The sequence below is a fragment of the Tripterygium wilfordii genome, chromosome 15 (assembly GCF_013401445.1).
Source record: "Tripterygium wilfordii isolate XIE 37 chromosome 15, ASM1340144v1, whole genome shotgun sequence".
NCBI classification, from domain to species: domain Eukaryota; kingdom Viridiplantae; phylum Streptophyta; class Magnoliopsida; order Celastrales; family Celastraceae; genus Tripterygium; species Tripterygium wilfordii.
The window spans coordinates 879,450-904,345 of NC_052246.1; the positions used below are offsets into that span (position 1 = coordinate 879,450).

Consider the following 24,896-nt stretch of genomic DNA (forward strand, 5'->3'; position numbering starts at 1 on the left):
GAGTCCGGACTCACTTTTATGACTTTTGACAAAAATACCCAAACAAGGTGTACACCAACTATACAAATTTACATATGTAGAAATATATATATATATATATATATATATATATATATATATATATATATATGCGTGTGTGTATTTAGATTGATGTGGACAAGTACCAGAAGAAGAATACCTAATTAGTTTTGATAGAGCCGTCCCATGTGCATGTGAACATGTTTCCATTAGATTACCTGTTCACTCAAGCAATCAAAATCGTGCCACCAATTATTTCATGTTTGTACACTTGGATTTCAATTCTCCTTTGAAAATATAATTGAAGGTTCATGGCAACATTCTCCACTTGGAGATATATATATATAATAAACTTCAAAATTATTACTTTTTGAGTGTGCACTGATAAATTCACAAACTTACGCAATAACCCACAAATCATGTTTTCTGACAAACATATATAAATTTAATGTACAATAGTTCGAATATAAAATCGAATCTCACGATTTCTAAAGAGACTATATGCTATCTTAACTGTTATACTAGGTCAAAGAGCTATTAATCTAGTGGTAGTCACTCTTCTGAATTTCAAACAAGTTATAAAGTTCAAATCCTTTCCCACTCTAAAAATAACTGACATTATAGCGGACACATATGCAATGCCTGATTAGTGCAATTTATAATTAGACATTTTGTTTTGTATGTACCTATGACTAGGACCCTAGCTAGCTACTATTTAGGGCTCAAGCTAAGTGACATTGTGATTAGATTTTTAGGGCTCCACTAACTACAGGTAATTGCATTGATCGATCATCAGAATCTCAAATAGTCGATGGACGGCCGATTCGCGCACCATTCGTGGCCCCATAAAACATTGTCTCTTTGAAAAACTGATCAATAAATAGTACTTGATTATATTGGTGTGACTTAGGAAGACGACTTATATATACATACGTAGCCCAAAAGCTATCATGGTATATGTGGCGATGCCAACTAAAGGTTTTTTCATCAATTTGTCTTTATCATGACAAATAACGAGGGTAACCTTAATTTCTTATTTATGCAAAAAATGGATGACATATTGGGATGGTTATTCTACCATTACCCTAAGGGTACCCACAAACCCAATTCGTAATTTTGATCGTAAAGTAAGGGTAGTACCTATATACTCGCTTACCGGCCCGCATGGACAAGAGTACTAAAAAACTCACACCCAATCTGCATTCGGGGGTGAGGATGAAAATTTTTCGTACCCGTGAGAATATAGGAAAGGTGAGGGCTACCCTATTTACCCTTTGTCATCCCTAATGATACCTACGCGGATAATAAATATATAATTTGCTTGGTTCATTTACAAAAAATGATAAAAATCCCAAAAAATATTCCAACAATCTATGGTACTCATTGATTAGGTGTGATTTTTAATAAAGTTCTTATTATGACGTCATTATACCCGATGAATGAGTGTCACATATGTTGAGATGTTTTTAAAATGATAATTGATGGGATGTGTAACATTTATGGTACATTTACTTGGTCCCACTTGCAAATTTTTTTCATCGTCTTCAATTAATACTGTTGATTTTGTTTACAATTAATTTGATGAAGTTATGAATAGGACTGCTAGTTATTTCGTTTAGTTAAGATACAATTGGGATCCAAGGAGGAAAAATAATACTAGTTGACATATATTGATGAACCCATAATTAACTTAAAACTGATGCTTCAAAGTTTCTGTACGTCATTTTATCAAAAAAGTCTTTGTACTTAATTAGCTATATATTTCAAATTGTGGATTTTGGACATGCAGAGGTTTAAGTGCTTAGCACAAAAAAAGGGGTTTATGTCAAAGTACATAGACTTTGGAAACGCATGGTTGACATGACCACAGCAGCAAGCAACAATCGCTTGAACAACTACCCATTTTTCATCATTTCATGGACAACGTCGGTCCATCTAACAGGATCAACTATTCAGGAAACTATAGACATGTCAATGAATTTGTCATAATTACATTCAATTAGTAAGTCATAAAGTACAAACAAAAACTCTGCATATTCACGAGCACTTGATCAATACAATTGCGTAATTAAATGACTAGTTTTGTATCTGTGTGATTAGCCATGCGACTGGCCGGTGTCATTTTGTCGTTTAATAAAGAATGGGTTGTGGAGTATAGTGGTATAAATAAATGAGAATTTAACAGTGACAGAAATAGGCCGAGGATGGCACAAATAGACGATCTTTTTGGTCCATAAATTATTGTGTGTGTTTATTGTTGGGAAGACGTGGAATTGCACCAGTGGGGTTGGAGCATTGGAGCACCACTGTCATACTCATCACCCCACAATTATCTACAAAAACCAGCTTGTCTGCCTGTCTACTTGACGAAAGTGCCTCAAAAGAGCCATGTATCTCAGGGCATGTAAAGTCCAACTCTAAATTATAATAGTAAAAAAAAAAAAATACTACCGAAGGAGATAAGAAATAGAACAAGAAAATGAGAGAGGTTTGATATAATTCACTTGAGATATGGTTCGCGTCTTGAACCTAAGTTCAAAGCGTGACTTTATTCTTCAAAAGCACCTCCATCACATAATATAAGTAATCTACTCTCGACATGCCATACCTGTAAAAAACGATGTCGTTTTTGATTTGTTTACATGCATTTTTAACATGGACAATGTTAGAGACTCTCAAAATTTAACCCCTAAAAATCCCTCAAATCTATGTGACATTAAAATAACCATCGATTAAAAACGCATTTGTAGGACCCACTTCACATTAAATGAGGGTCTTTTGAATGTCACTTTTTAATGGTCTCAAACATTATCCTTTTAACAGATACGTTAGTGCACGTGACTACGTGGTTAATGAATTTAATAAAAGTTCGTCAGCGGTAGGTTTGCTAGCATTAACTATATAGTTAGAGGTGAATCTCAAAAGTTTTGAATCATATCTAAAGAATGTAGAGTGTATATAACTTTCTCCCCAATATATTTAAGACATTAATATGATGAGATCCAATGGAATTTGTACTAGAGTTGCCACTTACCACCAGAGTTTGAGATAAATTCATGTTATATACTGTGAGCTAACAAAATCTTGAGTTTTTGACAACTCACAAATACGAACAAAAAGCTACGTGGCAGCTCCTGGACCAGTTGTACTGGACACTGATTTAACTCACCAGATTAACTGGGATGGCCGACAACTCGACAAGCTGATTTTGTGGAGAATAACTTTACCCATCTCTCTGCCGTCCAAGTGTGCGATCATGATCGCCCCTCTAAGGCCGTACGGTTCAACTTCTCCCTCGTCAACACTTCCGAAGATCCCTATATCACGCTCTAAATCACCGGGGTTACCGCTGTACTTTCACGTACCTGAGGGACTGAGTTGTATATTTCTGTTTTTAGGAGGCTAATTTGGTCACAAGAAGAAAAATGTTGTTGCTAGAAGCCTAGAAGATACGAAGGCGGATAATTGCTTGAGTTCATCAAATGCACTTCCCTCTCTGCTCTCTCTCTGTCTGTCTCACACTCTCTAACAGACAGACGCTCGTTCACATTATGGTGTGAGTGAATTGTAATTGAATTCCTTTTCTATCAAGCCAATGCAAGCAAATCAAATTCTGGTGGATTACTCTCAATCTATAGCCTCTTCAAAGATCAGAGTTCGCGAATTTCTGTTCAGAACAATTTAAGAGCGAACCGGGGTGGCATTTAGAAATGCAAGACATCCATTCAATTGGAGGTGGAGGCAGGTTGTTTGGCGCCGTCAGTGGTGGTGGAGGAGACCGGAGGTTACGGCCGCAGAACCACCAGGCGTTAAAGTGCCCACGCTGTGACTCGCTTAACACCAAATTCTGTTACTACAACAACTACAACCTCTCGCAGCCTCGCCACTTCTGTAAGAGCTGTCGGCGCTACTGGACTAAGGGCGGCGTTCTCCGTAACGTCCCCGTCGGTGGTGGTTGCCGCAAGACGAAACGCTCCAAGGCCAAGCCATCCTCTGGCAACGCATCTTCCCCACCGCGGGCACAGCAACAACAGCAACAAGAGGGCAATTCGAATAATTCTCATTCTAGCAGTGAGAGCTCTAGCCTCACGGCCGTCACGAACGCCACCACTGCGAGCACAATTGAGGCCGTTTCTGCGAGCTCTCCTTCCAATAATTTGTTAAACAACAGTATCACGGAGCCTAAATTCTTCACTAATGCAAACCCTAACGGTTTCGAGCCTTCGTTGCTGGAGCATGGATCGGACTGTGGGATCTTCACGGATATGGGGAGCTTTACGAGCCTGATTACGTCTTCGAACGAGCAATTGTCGTTCGGATTTGGGAATATACTGAATCAAGAGGGGCTGGAGCAGAACCGACAGTGGCACGAGCAGGAGCAGAAGATGATGAGCGTTGGTGGGGAGGAATTGCAGATGGGGGGAGCGTTCGATCAGACTGTTAACGTTGAGTTATCAGGCTTGCAGAATAGATCAGGGAATGGTGATCAATTTGGATCGTTGGATTGGCAGGGGAGTACAGATCAAGGTTTGTTTGATATTCCTAACAACGTTGATCATGCATACTGGAATCAGAGTCAGTGGACTGATCAAGATCAACCTAATAATCTCTATCTCCCTTAAAAATGAAAAATCTCGTACCTCTTTTAAGTCCTTGACAACAAAAGACAAACAAAAACCTAAAAAAATTCCAAAAAAAAGGGGGAGAGATGAAAATATGAATATGACTCTTGCTTCCTGTAAATTTTTATTTTATTTTGATATTTTAGTCTGGGTTTGGATTCGATATTTAAGTGGAACTGACTTTTTATTGTATTTTCTTTTATTTATTTTGTGGTTGCTCCCTTAATTTTAATTTTGGGGGCTTTGCTTCAAATGTATCTGGAGTTAAATTGATAAATATATAGAGGAAATATAGAGTGTTTAATTTGTCTGCTTCGTTCCCCATTGCCATTATATTTTAGAATTTTCTTCTATTAATTTATCATTCCTTTCTTAAAAATGCCTAATATGTCGTCTGAAAGGGGACATTATCATGCAAACGCGTCATTAAAGAAGATAATGGTGATGACTGTTAAGTGATGAATGAATTCTGATTATGACGATCGCTCCATGCGTGCTGTGTTAAGTTGAAGAGTACTAGTCGGTTGGGGGGCCTTGAGCCTGTGGTGATAGTGAAGGTGGGGTTGGGTGTCCGGCTGTCCACATGCGTAATTATGGTCCACGTGGCAGTGTTGATAGGGGGGAGGCCGGAGGGAAGGTTCTTAATCTTGTAGACTCGTACGTGTTGGTTTATTATTGGAAGATACAATTTGAGGACAAAGCTACTAAGGTCGGAAAAAAAGTCGGTTTGTCCCGACGCTCTCTCTAATATTTTGAGTGCTGAACAGGGTAGATCGATGGACATGTGAAATGGTGAGAGTTTTCTGATGACGTGGAGACTTGTCAACAGAGGACCCACATTAGGTGGGTGGTAGTTACTGGTAAACTGATGGAGGTGGGTCCATAAAGCATGTGAGGAAGTGGTGATGCATTTGGCGTGGGTCTACAAGGAGCCCTCTGTCGTTTTGATGGTGTTGTGGTCCCACCATGCAAGAACATAAGTGTGAGTTACCCATGCCACTATGTTCAGTGTTCACAGAATTCTTCTTCTCCTCCTCCTCCTCCTCCTATATAATATGTGTGTGTGTGTGGTGCTTTGATACTGCAATGTATGGCTTCCACTATTTGATGGGTAGGCTGACTGATCGTAGTGGGAGTAGATAAGGTGTCGGCTTTGGACTTTGGATGGATCCTTAATTAGGGTAAACAAGGTAAGACTTAAGAGCTTTGAATTGTTCCTTTAAAGAATTGTGATCTGGCAAAGATTGCACTGTTTCAACTTTCAACTATCATGCCAGCTCAAGCACTTGTTAAAAGATAAGTGAACCAAAAATTAGTTTTCAAACTTGTTCATTAATCTGGATCCAAATCCAACGAAGAAAAACGAAAGAGCTCTCATCGAACCTGTTTTGATGGGGGCCTGCCGGCCTGGCCCATGATATATGGGCCCAACATATACTCCTCCTAGTCTCCTACCAATACAGGACCCAACAATAAGTGGGCCTAGCGTAAAGTATAACAATTAGTGGGCTCTTGTATGGCTTGACCCAACAGCAAGGCATGGATCGTGATTGAAAATGAATGGCACATAAGCTTGTCACATGGTGGTCCTCCTAATTGTTAATGTCAAGCCCCTGTAATATACAAATTTGATACAAAGATTTTTTTATTTTTTATAATAGATTTAAAAATAGATCAAGAAAGTGGGAATCAGTCTTTCATGAATAAAACAGCCTTAATTTTGCATATATAATAGGAAGGAAGGAAGGAGTCATAGTTTTCCTGCTCTGATTTGGATTCTGGATGGCCCTGTTAGGTCAAGTGGTCACACAGGAAACAAACTTGACATTACCACCATTTACGCAATCGTTCACTAATTAATTAATGCTTCCATTCCTTGTCCTCTCTGTTAACAAATTAAGATTTCTTTTTTATGCCGTCGATACGTATTTGGAAAATTTTATTTACACACCACAAAAATATTATGTTTACATCACTTTTTGAATATGATAAGTTTACATCAAAAAATTATAAGTTTACATACAAAATTATAATGAAAATATCAATTTATCCTTAATGTGTAAAATATTAGAAATGTGCCTCGCCAGAAATAAAATTAAAAGTTTTAAAAGTCAAAAATCTTTATTAATTAAGAAAGAAAAATCCTTATTTTTCTCATCTTCTTCCGGAACTCTCTCTTCCCCAATCTTCTTGCATCTGGTCAAGAGACTGACAAGACAAATGGGAAGAGAAAGCAACTTTGACTCTTACAATAACCAACAAACTAGAATCACTTCAATAAGTAATCAAATTACTTGCTTTGGAAGGGGTTGCACGGGCTAAAGGAAAAGTCAGTGCCCCGAATACGACCGGAACTTACTTGGACTACTTCGAAGGCTTAAAGTAGTGACGTCGACTTCCAAAAGAAAGAAGAGAATATTAGACTACCTAGCTTGTAATCGTCATTGACACCGGATCTTGTACTAATAGAGGTGGTAGTTAGTTTCGTAATCAAATCTGTAACAGAAGGTTTGACTTTTATGGTAGTAGATAGTTTTGCAATAAACACTACCACGGCTACGCCAATTGACTCTATCCCGTGCCTCACATACTCCAAACTCCGACGGGCGTTGTCCATCGACGATATCGATTTCTTTTGTGAGTCCCCGAAGGTGGACATTGAAATTTTTGTTACATTATAAGATTGATTATCTAAGTTTCTCTTAAATTAAATAAGTAAAAAAATTTATTTTAAAATTTTAATTTAAGGGTTAATATGTCATTTTATACAAGAATATTCATGGAAACTACAAAAAAATTTAAAAATTATGTAAAGATAGTGTTTTTGTGCTGTGTAGATAAAATCTCCCTACATATTTTTGCCATATTATCCACTTTAAGATAACTCTATGGATTTTTCAACCGTTTTCTGTTAGGTCAAATAATATCTTATTTTTCGTTTCTCCCACTGTTATAATCCATAGTCTCTTTAGTTTAGGAGAGTGAGTATACATCTTAGTAATATAGAAAATAACATTCACATATACATACCAAAAGCTGCAATGCAGGTTGGACTCCCATGCCGGTTCAACCGAAAATTTTTTTTTGATATGGTTCTCATGAATTGTCGTTTCATTAATAGCCATTAGCCACAGACAACCAAGATTTCCGATTCCTCGCCAGTGGGCCTTTAGTCCTTTTTAGATAGTGGCCGGACTTGACATTTTGGCCCATTTATTTGGGCTTTAATGTTTTTTATATGGGTAGTTTTAGTTTTAATCACACCCTAATTTTTTCTAAGGACACCCCAATCTAAATCGACAACCCCTTATAAAAATCAGTTGACGGAGTGTTTTGAAAAAAATTGGGATATGACTAAAGCTACTTTTTTTATATACTGGCCCGATTGATATTGCGGCCCATTAGCCTTTTGTGTTCTTAAAGATCTTATGTCAGATTCCAATTCATCACTTTAGCCTTGCTATTTAAGCAAACAAGCAATATAGTGATATACAGCCCCTTATGACAAAAACTGCCTGGAAACGTGGAAAGTGAAAGCAAAAGCAACCGTTGATTATCTTAAAATTGTTAGGAGAAACTGATAAAAGGAAAGTGGTTCATAACGTGGATGGCAATGAGTTGGAGCCAATTTTGATGAGCTAATATGATATGACTCACTAATGGAATGGTGTTAGAATTTCTCTATATTTTGATTTGACTTTAACTTTAATTGATTTAATTAGATAAATATTTATCTCTCTTGCTGGTAAATGTTTTGATTCCTATAATTAATAACCAAGTAAAAAAAAAGGTTAAACCAAAGGTTCAAAATTAGGGGAAAGAAAACAACTCCCAACGGTTATTGAAATAAAAGGGTATTTTGGTAAAATTCGATGTCCGTCTTGGTGATACAGATACGAATTTCAAACCCAAGTCTCCATTGAAGTCTGCAGCTCCTCTCTCAGTCGCTCACTCGCTGTTGTTTCTTCCTGTTTCGTAGTATTTCTCCTGTACATTCTTGGAGAGTTGAACGAGAACTTGATTTGGTAGGCGGTAATAATGTATGATCCGCAACACTATGTGGATTTGCAAGAGAATTCGGGTTTCGGGGATACAAAATCATGGCTGTCCGGCCAGGACGACTCGTCCCTGACTCACCTGCAAAATCATTCGTCACTTGCGGCGAATGGAGATTTCGATCGGGTGCTCTTCAATAACCTCGTCGAGATGGTCCCTCTCGTCCAGTCCCTCATCGTAATCTCTCTCCCTCCCTCTGTTTCTTTAATATGTGCATTTGTTTTCTTGAAGCCCAAACTTGGATCTTTGGGCCAATTGGTTTGGGTTTTTGCTTTTCTGGTTTGTCGATTTTGAACTTAGTTGGCTTTTGTGTTGCTTCTGAAATAATTGGGGACAAAGAGCTCGGAAGGATTGACAACGAATCACTGTCTATCCTTCTTTGTTTTATTCAACGATTGAGATTTTTTTTGAATGAGTGATTCAGAATTCTCAACTTATTGAGTGCTTTTCCTTCTGATTTTGGTCAGGATCGGAAAACAAGCAGTTCATTTACTCGGCGTGGTTCGATGGTTTACACTAAGACTCCTTCGAGGGAATCCTTATACAGAAAAGTAAGTTTTACTATTATTTATTTTTTTTGTAAATTGTTGTGTTTTTGGCTTGATTCTTTAGTTATATTACACCTGGGATGGATATCAATGCTCCATTTATTTGATGCTGCTGAGATAGCTTGCCCTCATACAAAAGTAATTGGGAATTTATGTATCCTTCTTGACTCTTAGGGCAGAAGTTTTAATGTGATATTGTGATTGAGATATCGTGGCAATGCATGGAAATTTGCCAGTGGATAAGTAAACATTACTGATATGGAGGTCATTTACCATAACTGGTGCTGCTAGTGTGTGAACATATTATTAGAAAATGGGGTTAATGGGATCTTTCATTGGATTTTGATACCTTACTAGAGGGTGGAGTAAGCAAAAATAAATTACAAGAAAAGGAAATGAAGAAAAGTGTATGTTATATTGTTGCAGTTTGCGGACAACATTAATGAGAGGATCATGAAGTATAAAACTAGTATGTCTATGAGTATGAGCAAATTTGGCGCATCCTTTTATCAATAGTTATCAATGTCATTTTAGTAATGCTTCTCCATATTTCCGGAAACTAAAAGCAATTATATGATCTTTCTAATGGCAAAATTATGTCTGCAAGACAGACATATTTGTTATTGATGGTTTCCAAACATGATTGGGGTTTTGTGTACGTTTGGTTAGTGTTCTTGAAGTTACTTGAGAATTCTTTGTAAATTAGAATAAAGTAAACTAGGATTAGGTTTCACTTAAGAATCTTGGATTTTCTATATGAAGTTTTCCTTTTGCAGTTAACTCATTTTTCAAGCTAACTGCTTCAATATATTATGGTTATCAAACCTAGGGTTACTCAGTTGATACTGCTATTTTAACTTGTCATCTCATACCAATACCATGCAGTTTGTTTTTGAAATATGATTTGTAGCATGTGAACCCAAAGTTGTTGATATTGCTGTTCTTGTGTGTTGAAGGTGGATTCTAAAGGAAGGAATGCAGCTCACTCCATTCCTGTGAAGAAGAAAAAGGATCAAGGGAACTTAAGTAAAACTGTTAGCAATGATCATGATGCTGACAGTTTTTCAATATTTTCCTCTAGAGCTTTGACTTCAGAAAAGGACCAGGACGAGTTGGTTGCTTTGAGGGAACAAGTAGAGGATCTGCAGAGGAAGTTATTAGAGAAAGATGAACTCTTGAAATCTGCAGAGATCTCAAAGAATCAGATGAATGATGTTCAAAAAAGACTTGACGAACTGAAACACCTGGCTGCAGAAAAGGACTCTTTAATTAAGTCTACTCAAGTACAACTCTCTGATGCAAAGGTACTATATCACTGCCATCGTTTATCAGGAAAATGTAATTTTCAATTGTTGGCCATTGTGAGTTACGCTTCTAGTTTTGGTCCATATAAGACAACCAAAGACTCATGACTCATTCAATATTATCACCCTCTGATTCATGGGGACCATAATTGATGTTTGCAACCATGGAGGTTTGCTATTTTGTATGTGAATGCAGAACTTGGACAGTCCATGTAAATCAAAATTATAGATGTTATTGACACGTGTCTATGCTCCGCAGATTAAGCTTGCAGACAAGCAAGCTGCCCTGGAGAAGCTACAGTGGGAAGCAACAACATCTAACAGGAAAGTGGAGAAGCTCCAGGAAGAGTTACACTCTATGCAAGGGGAGGTCTCATCATTTATGCTCGTCTTTGAAGGCTTGGCAAAAGATGGTTCAACTGCATATTCTGATGATTATGACATCACACCATATCGTTTTGATCATCTTCCTCGCATCGTAAGCCCGGGAAATCCAAACTTCTGTGTATATTTTGTTTCTTATGCCTTTGTCTCTGTAGCACATCATTCTATTTAGTCCTCTATATCCCTCATCTCTGCCTCTTCCCTTCTTCTCTTCTGGTTTTTTCTTGCGTGTTGCAGTACATGGATGCGTTGATGGAAGAAGACAGTGATAGGAAGATACAGTACTTGCACTGCCATGAACTTATGCTATAATATGCCCTCAGTATTGGTTTCTGTAGGCATTTTCTTTTGGTGCTTTTCTTGTAAAAACGAAAGATGATGTGGAGTTAGTTTGTGTCATACTGTATTAGGGAGGGTATAAAAGATGAAGGACCTTGAATTTAGTTTATGGTTTGTTTTTATAAACGTTATAAATTGTTAGGTGAGGGGATAAGAAGGGTTATATCACAAGCAATTAACGATCTGTGTTGGTTTGATTCAGGATGACTTGGATGACATGGAGATACAGAAAATGGAAGAAGCAAGAAAAGCTTATGTGGCTGCCGTCGCTGCTGCAAAAGAAAGACAAGATGAGGATTCTATTAGTGCTGCTGCTCGAGCAAGACTTCATCTCCAGTCATTTCTTTTTAGATCACAAGGTATGCATAGTGGCAGTGACTTCCCCAGAACTGAGATTCCATGAGGTCCCTTTGGAGCTACTGCCTGCTTGGTTCGTGATGTTTTCATACTTGTAACTTATTTTCATCACCCATAAGTTCCCCATACCTCTTACCAGGCTCTGTAACATGTTTGTAATTGTTTTGTTACCTCAATCTAGACAGGATTGCTTAGTCATTGTTTGATCATACATGTTTGGCCATTGTTCTTCTGCTTTCGAAGTTGTAAGACAAGTTCAGTCGTGGAAAGAATTTATGTGAAGTTTCTTCTAGATATTTGATTGTTTTTGCTGCACTCTTCATGGAAGCTAGATTAAAGAGTGTTTATTGATAAAGCCTGAAATTTGAATGGCTCGTTCAATGTAAGAGCATCCACAGTGATGCACCAAATATCCAGCACTTCAAAATCATTCTCTCTCTTCTCATCTATCCTACGTGGCACAATTTAATTGGATGAGTGAATCCCACAATATACATTATTCATCAACACTCCATACATTCCAACACTTCATACTCACTTTCTCTATTTTCTCTCTCTTCTTTTTCATATCTCTTTCTTCTTTTCATCTTCTCTTTCTTCCTTTTCATCATCTCTCTCTTCCTTTTCATCACCTCTCTCTTCACTATTCATCACCTCTCTCTTCACTATTCATCAACTATATACATACTCCAACTCTCAAGTATCCTTTTTCCACAACTAAATTTTCAAGTGTAATTTTTCACCCATTATGTGTATGTAGCACTATATTTATCAAAAAAGTAACATTTCAAGTACTTGAAATACACTCCATTATACCCATTGTGAACATCTAACACTTAACTTATCAAGAAAGTATCATCTCAAGTACTTCAAATTCTTCCCATTGTGGATGCTCTAAACGCTTAATACAGACTTTACATATAAGCCCAATGGGGCTTCCAAGTATAAGAGGAAACCTTGCCAACATTATTCTCCAGAGAAATTAAAAAAAAAGATGTCGACTTTGTTCATGTGGAAATCAAAGTTAAGGGAAGAAGAATTAAGAGACGAGAGAGGGCAAGAACTAGAATCTACAACACTGAAAACGCGCACAGCGACCCTTGTGCTTCTGTAAATGAAAGCTCCCTGACCGCGGCATTTGTACAGGACTGCCCATCCACTCCAAGGCTAATCTGCATTGGATTTTTCACAAAATTAAACTGAATTGCTTTCATTGTTGTTAAAACTTAAAAGTAGTACTCATTTGCTTAACCTACACAGGAAAGGAGAAAGAGCCTGCGCTGCCGTCAGATTGATTGGAGTCACTTGAATCAACAGGCACTGCCACTTTGATGTCCTCAATCTGAAATCTCTTCCTATTTTCACATGAAGGGGACTCTGTGATTACGCAAACGCCGTCTGCTTTGCCATTCTACAGAGAAAGTCGGTTTATTCATAGAATCAATTTGTTAGATTTCCTTGAGAAACATTATAGACAGCATAGCATACCTCTTCACCAGGAACGATCTCTCCCTCATTTGTAAGACAAATATCATTCCCTTCTTCATGTGATAAGTTCTCATGGCTTGTCTTACTAACCGTTTCATCATTCTCACTGCAAATGCTCTGTTTTTAACAACAAAACAGAATGGCCTTTTATTTTCTCATGCAATATCAAAGCTGTAAACATGGAAACTAGTGTCAATTTGCTAACCTTTCTTCTTGATGGCCATAAACTTGTACTCGTGCAATCGTTCCGTTCGGATAAAGACTCTGACCTGCTCTCTTTAAGAACATCAATTGCACCATCATCCCTAAAACAGAACACAATATAGTCCTCATCTCGAAAATGTGGCCAACTTGATTCTTCACTCCCATCTTCTGTCTCCAATGTTCCGTCTCTGTCCTTTTTGTTTATACTTCTTGACTGTCTTTTGTGATTAGTCTTATTGCCTCTGTTGTCTTCATTCTTGTGTCGATTCATTTTTCTGATTGGAATTTGAGGGGCAGTAGAATGATCTTCATCTGAAAAAACCCAGAAAAACATTAATTTGAACTACAAATTCAAAAAGAAAAACATGATTCAAGGAGAACAAAAGTCAAGTGTTTCGCTAAGCTACCTAAAGGAAACCTGCAAGCCAAGAAACAAGATGCCCAGTCTCTCATTCTCCATCTAATAGACCTTGTCACTGTCCATGGAGTCCCCATTGGCTGTGTACTTTTTTTCTTTTTCCTTCAGGGTTGTGCTTAGTATTCTCTAATCAAGCTTTTACTCTACCACAACAGTTTGAGAGAGAGAGGGAAATGACCATTTGAATTTGAAGAAAGTTTTTGCAAGAATTGGGGAGTTACAGTGACAACCCATGATGAGTAATGAGTCGGTTATGGTTTTAAACATGGAGAGACATTTACGGAGAAACATTTTAATGCATAAAATGATTTCCAATTTTATAGTCTAAAAACATAAACCCCAAAAATTAAATGGTCCGAACCAAGCAATACCCATCTGCAAAAGGAAACACTCCGGTGCCTCCGACAATCGGAATTTCTCTCACGGGCTCCACTTCAGGATTCCAGCCGAACAGACTAAACAAGCAGACATTTTAAGGCCCGGCGGGGAACGAATTCGTAGCAGTCAGGAGGATCACAATCTCACCCTTGTGCATGCCCGATCAGTCCCGAATTCGGGTCTGCTGTTTCCCTAATTGGATTGTCCATAATGTATAAAAATTGACCCGAGATTTGCCGCAGTTGGATCTGGGCCTGTGTAGTTGGGCCGAACTGCGACTTTTATGACGGCAATTGCGCCCGTGCAGTTGGATAACTTCGTGGACGAAAAATTCGATGCGGGTGCGTTTGGGTTTCTGGGCCTTACCGCCTGTGGCGCAACATAGCACAAGAGGCATCCAAAGCAAGTAATTTGGATTTTTTTAATGAAATTTGTTAGACTTTAATGTAACTCGTTTATGTTTGATCCTAGAAGGCTAGAATACTATTTTTTAATATCCAATCATCTTATATATGTTTTTGTAGGTGAAAAAAATCAAACTATGAAATTGAATGTTCATTCTTTTAGTGTAAGAAACTAAATGTCATATCTAACTACACGTAAGAGAAAAGAAATCGTTTTTGAAAATTGATATTTTTATTTTGATAAGTTATTACTGATTTAGGGGTGGCCTTTATGGCCGTACGCTAGGTTTTGACCCAATTTATCATGTTCTAAGGTGAAAAATTTGTATTTTTGCGGGTCTAATGGCTTGAGTTTACTAGTTTAGGCCGATATTGAACGTTCAAATGACAAATTTATAATTTTATATGGTGTCTTACCAAAAAAAAAAAATGACCTACCTTAATGATTTACACTATGCGGTAGTGATAGACATACATAAAAATAGGTTTCATAAATATACATAATGACATAGCATGCCATCTAAACATGTTGACAATGCAATTTCAGAAAAATTTGAAAAGTTAATCTTTAAAAAAGTAAAGGCAAAAGTAAAAATAAAGGCCAAGGCAAATGAAAATGAAAATTTTAAAATCATTTATATCTCCCTCTTTATTCTCTCCTCCTCCTCCACCAATCTCCTCATTTTCTCTCTCTAGCCTCTCCCCCTCCTACTCACAATCAATGACATCAACGGCCTTCGTATGGGCCTCACCGTTGTGACTCACAACCTCCTCAAGTTCTTGATTTTGATTCGGGTTTTCACATGTTTTTCCATCTCTCATCGTTAATGGCATCCACCAACAAATTGAAGCCTCCAACGGTGTCGTATAGGGAGATCTGGAGACCTACAAGAAAAAGAAGAAGTGTGTGAAGAAGAGACCTACAAGGTCTACATGCCTCTTTCCAAACTCAAATCCTCTCTCCCAATTATATTTCTCTTTTAAATCCTAGATATCTCGTTGTTACACTGTTATGAATGAGCACAGTACCTTATTACATTGTTCTGGTGAAAAAATGTTATTCGTACAGGTCCGATGGTCCTAATTTACTAGTTTAGGTCGATATTGAATGTCCAAATAATAAATTTATAAATTTATAAATTTATATGATGTCTTAATAAAAGATAGTGACCTACCTTCATGACGTACACAATTATAGTGATTGTAAATTTCAATTATGACTTCCTAAAAATAATCTCAAAAATTTAGAAGGACTCAAATTTCCAATCAAACATTTTTATTGCGTAAATTTAAAGATCTCGGACTTCATTAAAATTTGGGGCATCAACAAAAAACTTATCATTATTACAGACCAAATGACAAATATTTCCAAGTGTATAATTAGTAATAGTAGCTCTCCAACTCAATAGTGGAACAAGGTCCCATTATACCCGATTATATTATTCGACCCGTCCATCGCAATAGTCCGAACCATACAATACCCTTTCGCAAGCCGAAACCGCCCGGTACAACCCACAATCGGAATCTCCCTCAACGGCTTCATTGCGTGATTCAACCCAACCAGACTAAACGAGCTCCCGTTAAAACTCCCGGCGGTGAACCAATACGTGGCCGACATAAACAGCACAACCTCACTCTGCGACGCCATCGCGTACAACCCTTGCGCCCGCCCCAACAAAATCGAATTCGGGTCTCTGGAGGTCCTAAGCGGGTTGTCCATTATGGAGATTGCACCGAACACGGCACCCAATGGGTTTGTACCCGCGTAATTAGATCGGGCCGTGACGGGCACCGCAGTTGGGTCGGTGCCGTTAAGAATTTCGTGCAAGTAAATTGGATGTTGGCGGTTCGTTTGAGGCCCAAGGCTTGGGTGGCTGTGGAACAGCAGAGCACGAGAAGTGCTGCGAGAAACACAAATTTGGTTGTGGAAGCCATGATTGTAAATGGTAACGGATGAATTATGGAGAAGATTGAGACTGGACTTCATAGAATTGGGTCGCGTCCGTGTTAATACGTTTCATAGCAACCTAGTTTGAATTGTATGATGATTCAATTAGTCAAACTTCGTTGTCCTTGAATATTATCCTGATGTCATGTGTTTTGATGTAGATGCTTCACATTTGAGAAAATGTGTGAGAAATTATTGAATGGTTTTGGGCGAGTATGGATACTGACGTGGTATATCATAATTAATAAGACGATGTCAATCTATTAGTAGTAGGTGATGATAAATAGGTGGTTGATAATAGAGATAAATATTTTATAATCTAAATTTCAAAAATACATAAATTGATTGTGAAGTACATCATATTAACATATGATGTGGTGTGTCAGAGTCACTGAATAATTAATCCAATATCTCTTGCCTCACAAGACAAAAAAAAAGTATTGATAAGTGATTTGATCAAATTATAATTTGTTGACACATTATTTGATCGGTGTTTTAGTGTGCATATATATATATATATATATATATTAAAACTTTTATTATGATAAATTATGTTTTTGCAGACCAGTATGGGACTGACTAGAGAGGGGAAGGGGATTATAGGGATTGACGGTAAGACTGCGTGTTCTTCCACGACAGTAGTAATGTAAGCAAAATTTTTGTATGTAAAGATATTGAGCTTGATTTCCATGGAGTTTGTACATGAAATTTATGTGTTCTTGACCTATATTTGTTGTGTACGTGATATCGTACATGTTCATGTTTATCCTCACAGCCGAAAGATAGTCGTTGCAGATTTTGATATAAAAAAAAAAGTATATACTTGATGAAAGCAATGATATTTACCACCCAAATATTATTTATTCCATACAAGATTTTCAATTTTATTACAATAATTCACACAAACCTGAAACGAACCCAAATCCCACCATTATTAATTTTTTTTTCTTAACTTCACCATTATTAATTTATTACAAGACCATCACAAAAGCAAATATATCGGAAACTATAGTAAGTGTACAAGTAGGCACCAGCTTAATAGTGGCGCAAGGTGACATTATACCCGATTATATTATTATTCAAGCTATCCACAGAGAAGGTCCGAAGAAAGCTGTACCCGGACGCAAACCGAAACTTTCCGGTTCCCCCAACAACCGGAATTTCCCTCACCGGATCTCTTACCTTATTCAGGCCAACCACGCTAAATGAGCTGCCGTTGTAATCTCCGGAGACGAAAGTATAAGTAGCAGATATGAAAAGTGCAGGCTCACTAAGCGAAGCGAAAATGTAAAGCCCTTGTGCCCGACCCACCAAAGTCGAATTCGGGTCTCCCGATGACCTAAGTGGGTTGTCAATGACGTAAATGGTCCCAAAAATTGCAGCAAATGGATTTGTGCCGGTGTAGTTGGACCGAGCCGCAACGGGTACGGCTGTTGGGTCCGTCCCATTTATGATTTCATGCAAGTAAAATTCGATATCGGTGCGTATGGGTCCTTGGGCTTTGGTGGTGGTCGCACTTGCAGCAAAGCAGAGCACAAGAAGTGCAAAGAGAGACACCATTTTGTTTGTGGAAGCCATTGATGGATATGGTAAGGTAGTAGTGTAAGTTTTTGATGAATTAACCCATCTCATTGAGATGAGTATTTATACAGAACTATAGAGTTGAAATTGTAAATTAAATTCAGTTTGTCAAAACTTCATTTTCCATTAAGTTTTCAGTACTGATGTCATATGTATACATTTAGTCATTTAGATTAATATTCACGTTTGAATTGAAGGCGGCTCAATAGAAAGAAAAAAAAAACTTATATGTTATTATTAATTTTGTAGTTGATCAAAATTGCATGTAGAATGATTTATCTAACATGAATGTCTCTGTGCCAAATCGCATTCCTTAGTTTGATTCCTCCTATGAGTACTATCCTTATGATCACGTGCTAGATTTTTGATAAACTTATCTTGTCGTCAGAGTAAACTTGACAATTTGAGTTTAGACAAGCCTAACCTTCTCTTTTTGGTTCAAAACCGAAAAGTAATTTCATTGGCCATGCACCAATGTTAATTCTTGATATTAGTTCTAAAATGTGACTAATATCCCACATAACTTGCCTATAAAATGTTAAATGGTTAACATATACCGAAAAATAACATTACATCACTAAATTTTAGGTTTAGAAAGCTTCAAATAGATTATATTAAAAGTCAGATTTTGGAGTTAGGATTCCGTCAGGTTGAGCTTGAGGTCGATTCTCAAGTTGTAGTTATGCTATTTACAAATGAAGGTGTTCCAACTCACCTGAGTCATCAATTTATATCCATTATTCGTACATAGCTCGCAAGGGACTGGCAGGTTCTTATAATTTATAAAGCATATCTATAGGGAGACAAATACATGCGCTAATTGGTCCGCCAATTATGCTTTTAATTTGAACATAGAGACTCGTATCTTCCATGAGGCACCTCGCGATTGTATTCTTTTTTTTTTTAGCTGATTTTTTAGGGGTTGCTCACCCGTCTCTGCAGTTCTAGTTAGTTCAATTTTTTCAAAAAAAAAAGTCATATTTGGGAGTTGTACATGATTATGGCATCATTGTTAAATTGAGATGTTCTAGAATTTTATTGAATGGTTTTTCTTATTTTAATATAAAGTTGAAGCTAATAAAAGTCACCGTAAACCTTATGAGAAGCTACTTCGAAGAAAATAGAGTGCAAATCAGCAATCGAGAAGGTCTATTACCAAGTCTTATGTTTGTTTGTTTTTTTCTTCCTTCTTTTTAAAATATCCTTATGCATGTCTATTCTCATATATCCAATATTCTATGTGACCACATCTTATCTTACAATGTACATATAATTTAGTTCGACATAGTCAAACCATGAAAATTAATTTCCAATATCTTCAGCAATCAGCATGGAGCTATGGAAGTTCATGTTTTGACATTTGACTGATACACGCAAACCATAAACAAATCGACATGAAATAAAATTCAAAATTTGTTCAACAAAAACAAAGCTTAAAAACCCAAGTTGTCAAAATTTCTTCACTTGGTTAAGCCTTCAAAGTTTTGTTATGGGCACTCAAGTCAAATAATTTTGCTTATCCTAATCGAGGGGAGAGTAATAATTCAATAATGAGAATTTTTATTTACACACCATTAAGTTTACACAACTTTTTATATTTTTGTATTTGACATAAATATCATTATTTACAATGGCATATTAACCTTTAGACAAAAATGAAAAGATCAGAAAGTTGTTATATTTCATCTCGGATAATGCTTGAGACCTTCAAAATACTCCCATTTAATGTGAAGTATTAGATGTGAAGTGGGTCATACATGTGTGTTTTTAATCAATGACTATTTTAATGTCACATAGATTTGGGGTCACATTTTAAGGGTCTCTCACATTGTCCTTTCTCCATGATTGTAGGAAAGAAATCCTCAAAACACAACCCCACTTTCGGATGCCATTGTTGATCAATTGTGCAGTGCACTAATTACATTGCAAATATCAAACACACATATGTATATGCACAGATAGTGGAAAGTGTGGGTTTTTGAATTGTTCAAGGAAAGAGTACATACTTAATTGGATGGCAACAAGGAAAATGTACAGACATTGTATTTGATTGAGGGAAGTGTAAGGAAATTTGGTGCCGGCATATATAAGTTCGTACATTACCTTTCAACTGCCGGAGCGGGGCCGTCGGCTTCTCTTGTGTTGGCTGTGCAGTCATCTCTGTAGCCTTCGCCCTTCAGTAGCTAAACTGCATTGGATGCTCCTGCAATGTCTTTTTGCAAAAACTGCCCCACTTGCGAGTCCCTTGACCTGGAATGTAAATTTACTGGACTGCCTGGACAATCTAGTTCTAAATGCTGTGTTTGATGATTACTGGATCTGGATGTAGCAGCAACTGTCTGGAAAAATCTTTGCAAAGCAAGATCTACTAGTAAAGGGCATTTTAGTCTACTCATTAAAATTTAGGTGTAAACTTATCATGTTAATATAAACAGTGTAAATTTAGTATGTTAGTAGTGTGCCAATAAAATAACCCCTGAATAATACATCTAGAAATTCCATCAACTCAAGTTTTTGGAGTATATGGTGAACCCCTGATGGGCCTGATCTGAATAGAAAGCTCAATAAATGGGCCTAGAGAAGAAAGAACCAGCCCAAAAGAAGCTTGCATAAACTAGCCCAGCTTTTAGAAAGCTCAATAAGTGGGCCTAAAGAAGAAAGAGCTAGCCCAAAAGAAGCTTGCACCAACTAGCCCAGCTTTATTGTTGAGTTGGACCTCAACTCTATTGAAGCTTTATTTGTAGTTGGGTCCATTTCAGACAATCCTTGTGTTTAGATCATGCTGTCGCCTGTCAATACGGAATTCAGGGCCGTCTCTAGCATTTTGGAGGCCCTAGACAAGTTAAGAAAATGGGGCCCTCATCCCTCAAAATAAATTTTTTTTTATAAATATGAAATCCAACATATCTAATAAATCCAAAATACAATATAATTAGTTCTTGAATACACATAAATTATCACCAATATCCAATAAATTAAGCAACTCAAACTTATAAATTTATTACATCAAATGAAACCAAATAACGCTAAACTAAATCTAAGAAGAACGGATTAATACTCTTCTAGCCTTTTGGTGTGCAAAATTGTCAATTAAATCGTTGTGATCAAGTTTAGCTGCCATTTTTTTCTCAATAGACAATATGGCCAAACCGTTCAATATATCTTGTGACATAGTTGATCGGAGATAGTTTTTTATTAACTTCAGCTTGGAGAAACTTCTTTCTGCAGTAGCTACTGTAACTGGTACAGTCAATATTATCCTATAAGCTATCCAAGCATTAGGAAAAGCAAGACGCAAATTTTTGATATACTCCAACACTTCAATTGGTCTTGTTAACCTCTCCGGCAATGATTTTCTCAACAACTGCAATTCTGAAAATAATTCTAGTGCGTCAATATCATAATCATCCCCATGTTTCAAAAAATCTTCAAGTGTAGCACATGAATGCTTCAAACTCTCATCATCTGCAACTTTCAACTTGTTCAAGTTGAATAAAAACCCAAAAATGCCTTCATATTTTTCAAACTGCACAAATCTTGTCTTGAGTGAAGAAAGGGCATTATCAATTATTATTATAAAATAATTAACTCGAAAAGATTCTTCAACTGCTTGTATTGGTTCATCCCTAGTATTCTCATCAAAAAACTTCACATGGAGTGTAAAATGCTCTAGGATACTCTTTTATTACCCTACTACTTACACCTTTGTATTGTCCTTTCATGTTAGAACCATTATCATAACCTTGCCCTCTCATGTCATTAAAATCAAGTTTTAAAATTTCAAAAATTTGTTTAAGTTCATTGAAAGGTGCATCCCCTGATGTTTCAACAACTTTCATAAATCCAATAAAGAACTCTTCCACTGCTATTGGACTTTTGGAAACATCAACACATCTCAATATAAGAGACATTTGTTCTTCATGACTAACATCCGGAGTACAATCAAGAATTACAGAAAAATATTTTGCCCCTTTGACAATATCAAGGATTTTGCTCTTAATCTCACCTGCCAACAAAAGTATCAACTCATTCTGAATATTATGACCAAGATAATGGACGCGACGGATCTCTTTTTTTCGAATACGCCTAAGGTGTTCTTCCATTATCGGATCAAAATCAGCAATCATTCTAATTATACTTAAAAAGTTTCCGTTGTTTTGATCATCGAGTTTCTCATTACTGCCACGAAATGCCAAATTACTACTAGCAAGAGTTTTAACAACACCCATAATTCTCTTCAAAACTTCTCTCCAATACCTTTTCTCTTTCTCGATGGCTTTTTGGTTAGAAGAATCAATGGTCAATTTTTTTCTCAACCTTGTTTCTGCCTCCATCCAGTTTGTTAAACAATCAAAGTGAACACTACTCTTTTCATGCTCACTAAGCCTCGAATGAATATTTTTCCAGTCATTATACCCTAAAGTTGCTGTTATTAAAGGACTTGGCACAAGTCTCTCTCTCTTGAAATTGAATAACACACAACAAAAGCAAAACACCTTATCATTCTTCCGAGAGTATACTAGCCATGACCTATCAAGTTTTTCTCCATTTGGCAAAGAACGGGTGTAGTGTTTATCACTAAAGCTTCTATTTTGGGCATTAATCGGATACACTACATCTCTAACTCTTATTGGGCCATTCTCTACTAACAAATCTACTTTTCCTTGAGGCATATTTTTCTCCCAATTTCCCGGATCAAACAAATCTTCAATTTCATCCCCTTCGCAATTGTCATTTACATGAGTCTGATCATTCACAACAACACTCTCAGTCAAATTTTCATAAGCATTCACGGGGTTTAAATTTTCATCATCCACAATCACATTCTCAGACAAGTTTTCATCAACATTCACGGAGCTCAAATTTTCAGCATTCACAATCACATTCTCAGGCAAACTGTCACCAACAGTCACACTCTCAGTTAAATTTGGCAGCATATTTGTAGGTTTTACATACCTATTCATAGATCCCGTGAGAGATTGTGTGAGTTTATCTTGTCTTTCTTTCTTCTTCCTCTTCGAACTTCCCGATTCGAACTTTCTTTTACCTGTCATGATTTCCCAATCACGCGCAAACCTAACAGAAAAAAGGAAATTAGGGTTTAGAGAAACAAATAACAATTTACAATTTCTGATTAAGTGTGCCAAAAAAGGTCAAAATAATAGAAATATATGATAGGTGATTTACTTGTGGCTTCCCTTCTCTTTCAATCTCTGACTCTCTCTCAAAACTCTCAAAACCTTTTTTTTCAAAAAGATGAGTAGACCGTAGACGACAAACAGGAGAAGTGCAGAACATGTTCTCTTAGTCTTTGGTCTTTACTAGGATTTTTTCAATTCTTTAATTCTTATTTTACAATTATGACCTTGTCATTTTATGTTTGGGCTAATGGGCTTGTTTTCTTAATTTGCTAAAGATTATGATTTTTTTTTCTTATAAAACTATACAATTTAATAAAAAGTGAGGCCCCTCCCATGAGAGGCCCTAGGCAACTGCCTATTTGGCCTCCCCCTGGAGCCGGCCCTGACGGAATTGGTAAATCATTGCAAGGTTTTTCTGTTAAATCATTGTGTCATTGAGTCCAAAGGTCATGTAATTGTCGGGTACATATGGGACGAGAATACTCACGGGCCCAAAATTAATTTACCATGCAGAACATTCTCCGATGTGATTGTATCTTAGATGGTTCATTGTTAAAAATAAAACAAAATAATTGACTTGAGATTTGAGAAGGATACTTGGACTACCCTAATTAAATCGAAAGCAAGTTCTTATTTATAAGTGATTAGAAACAATTTAGAGCGAAAATGGTAAAAAATGAATCCATTAACTAATAGTGTATTAATGTGACATTGTATCCAATCACTGCATCCATCTGGTCCATGGACTGGGTTGTCGCCAAGCAATACCCCCGAGCGAGCCGAAAAGTGCCGGTGCCGCCGACAACTGGCATTTCTCTCACTCCCCTCATCACCGGATTCCGGCCCAGCACACTAAATGTGCTGCCATTATAAGGTCCAGTGGTGAACCCATATGTGAGCGTCATGAGAAGACTGAACTCCTGATGCTGTGATGACATCGCGTATGTTCCTTGGGCTCGGCCTATTACGGTCGAGTTTGGGTCGGGTGTCGCCGTGAGTGGGTTGTCCATTACAAAAAGGGATCCAAACATGGCCCCAATTGGATCTGGCCTTGTGAAGTTGGACCGGCCCGCTACACGAACGGCAGTTGGGTCGGATCCCCCTACAATATCATGCATGTAAAATTGGATTTTTGTGACCTTGGGTTTCCTGGCCTCGGTGGTGGCGCAGCACGTCACAAGCATCAATGCCAAAGCCACAATTTTGCTTGTTAACGCCATTCCTACTTGTTGATGCAAACTTTGGAGTTTAAAGAAGATTGGAAGTGTCGTGTTATATATAGTAGATCATCGAGGTTGATGGGTCTTTGGAAGGAAATCTCCACCGTTGACCATGAAGGCTTCCTGGTATGCTGGGATTCGATTTGTCAAATATTAATGGACAATTGTCTCGAAAAGTATGCCTACTTTTGGAAACTATTGGTAATGCTTGTTGAAATAGTGGAGGGCTCTGTCACCTTTTCAAACCAGGTAGGTGAGAGGGAAGAAATTTGGGGGGGAATGTTTGGTGAAGTGTGGAATATTAGACAAGGCAGTTTAGAGGTGTTTGGACACAAATGCTGGGTTTTGTTGGATGTTTGAGGAGGAGACGATGGCTATTGGATTCAATTTTGATGGATTCATAGCTTAAATTGGATTTCGATTTTTGTGTCTTGTTGAGAGATTGAGTGGAACTCTCTGTTCTTGAGATTTTTTTTTTATCTTCTT

General features: G+C 37.3%; 6 protein-coding genes across 7 annotated transcripts; 2 read left to right on the forward strand and 4 right to left on the reverse strand.

Annotated features, from left to right (window-relative positions):
* Positions 1-3,141: 3,141 nt before the first annotated feature.
* LOC120016106 (dof zinc finger protein DOF5.4) lies at positions 3,142-4,948 on the forward strand. The gene has a single exon (XM_038868712.1). It carries the CDS (start codon positions 3,729-3,731, stop codon positions 4,638-4,640), a length of 912 nt encoding a protein of 303 aa, XP_038724640.1. The 5' UTR covers positions 3,142-3,728; the 3' UTR covers positions 4,641-4,948.
* Positions 4,949-8,532: 3,584 nt separating this feature from the next.
* On the forward strand, positions 8,533-11,924 carry LOC120016262 (protein MICROTUBULE BINDING PROTEIN 2C-like). The gene is made up of 5 exons (XM_038868946.1): positions 8,533-8,873; positions 9,164-9,247; positions 10,201-10,548; positions 10,808-11,026; positions 11,474-11,924. The coding sequence occupies exons 1-5, from the start codon at positions 8,679-8,681 to the stop codon at positions 11,672-11,674; spliced, it is 1,047 nt and encodes a 348-aa protein (XP_038724874.1). The 5' UTR covers positions 8,533-8,678; the 3' UTR covers positions 11,675-11,924.
* A 605-nt stretch (positions 11,925-12,529) lies between these two features.
* LOC119980021 (protein BREAKING OF ASYMMETRY IN THE STOMATAL LINEAGE) lies at positions 12,530-14,410 on the reverse strand. 2 transcript variants are annotated; one of them, XM_038822666.1, is made up of 5 exons: positions 13,728-14,410; positions 13,322-13,632; positions 13,117-13,233; positions 12,885-13,039; positions 12,530-12,795 (listed from the first exon to the last, which is right to left on the reverse strand). In XM_038822666.1, the coding sequence occupies exons 1-5, from the start codon at positions 13,813-13,815 to the stop codon at positions 12,699-12,701; spliced, it is 768 nt and encodes a 255-aa protein (XP_038678594.1). In that variant the 5' UTR covers positions 13,816-14,410; the 3' UTR covers positions 12,530-12,698. The 2 variants fall into 2 exon arrangements, with proteins under 2 accessions (XP_038678594.1, XP_038678593.1); XM_038822665.1 differs by having other exon boundaries at positions 12,530-12,800.
* Positions 14,411-15,922: 1,512 nt separating this feature from the next.
* On the reverse strand, positions 15,923-16,507 carry LOC120016744 (dirigent protein 1-like). The gene has a single exon (XM_038869653.1). The coding sequence runs from the start codon at positions 16,505-16,507 to the stop codon at positions 15,923-15,925; it is 585 nt and encodes a 194-aa protein (XP_038725581.1).
* A 784-nt stretch (positions 16,508-17,291) lies between these two features.
* LOC120016330 (dirigent protein 23-like) lies at positions 17,292-18,090 on the reverse strand. The gene has a single exon (XM_038869051.1). It carries the CDS (start codon positions 18,044-18,046, stop codon positions 17,504-17,506), a length of 543 nt encoding a protein of 180 aa, XP_038724979.1. The 5' UTR covers positions 18,047-18,090; the 3' UTR covers positions 17,292-17,503.
* Positions 18,091-23,793: 5,703 nt separating this feature from the next.
* On the reverse strand, positions 23,794-24,428 carry LOC119980053 (dirigent protein 22-like). The gene has a single exon (XM_038822709.1). The coding sequence runs from the start codon at positions 24,408-24,410 to the stop codon at positions 23,880-23,882; it is 531 nt and encodes a 176-aa protein (XP_038678637.1). The 5' UTR covers positions 24,411-24,428; the 3' UTR covers positions 23,794-23,879.
* Between the last annotated feature and the right edge of the window lie 468 nt (positions 24,429-24,896).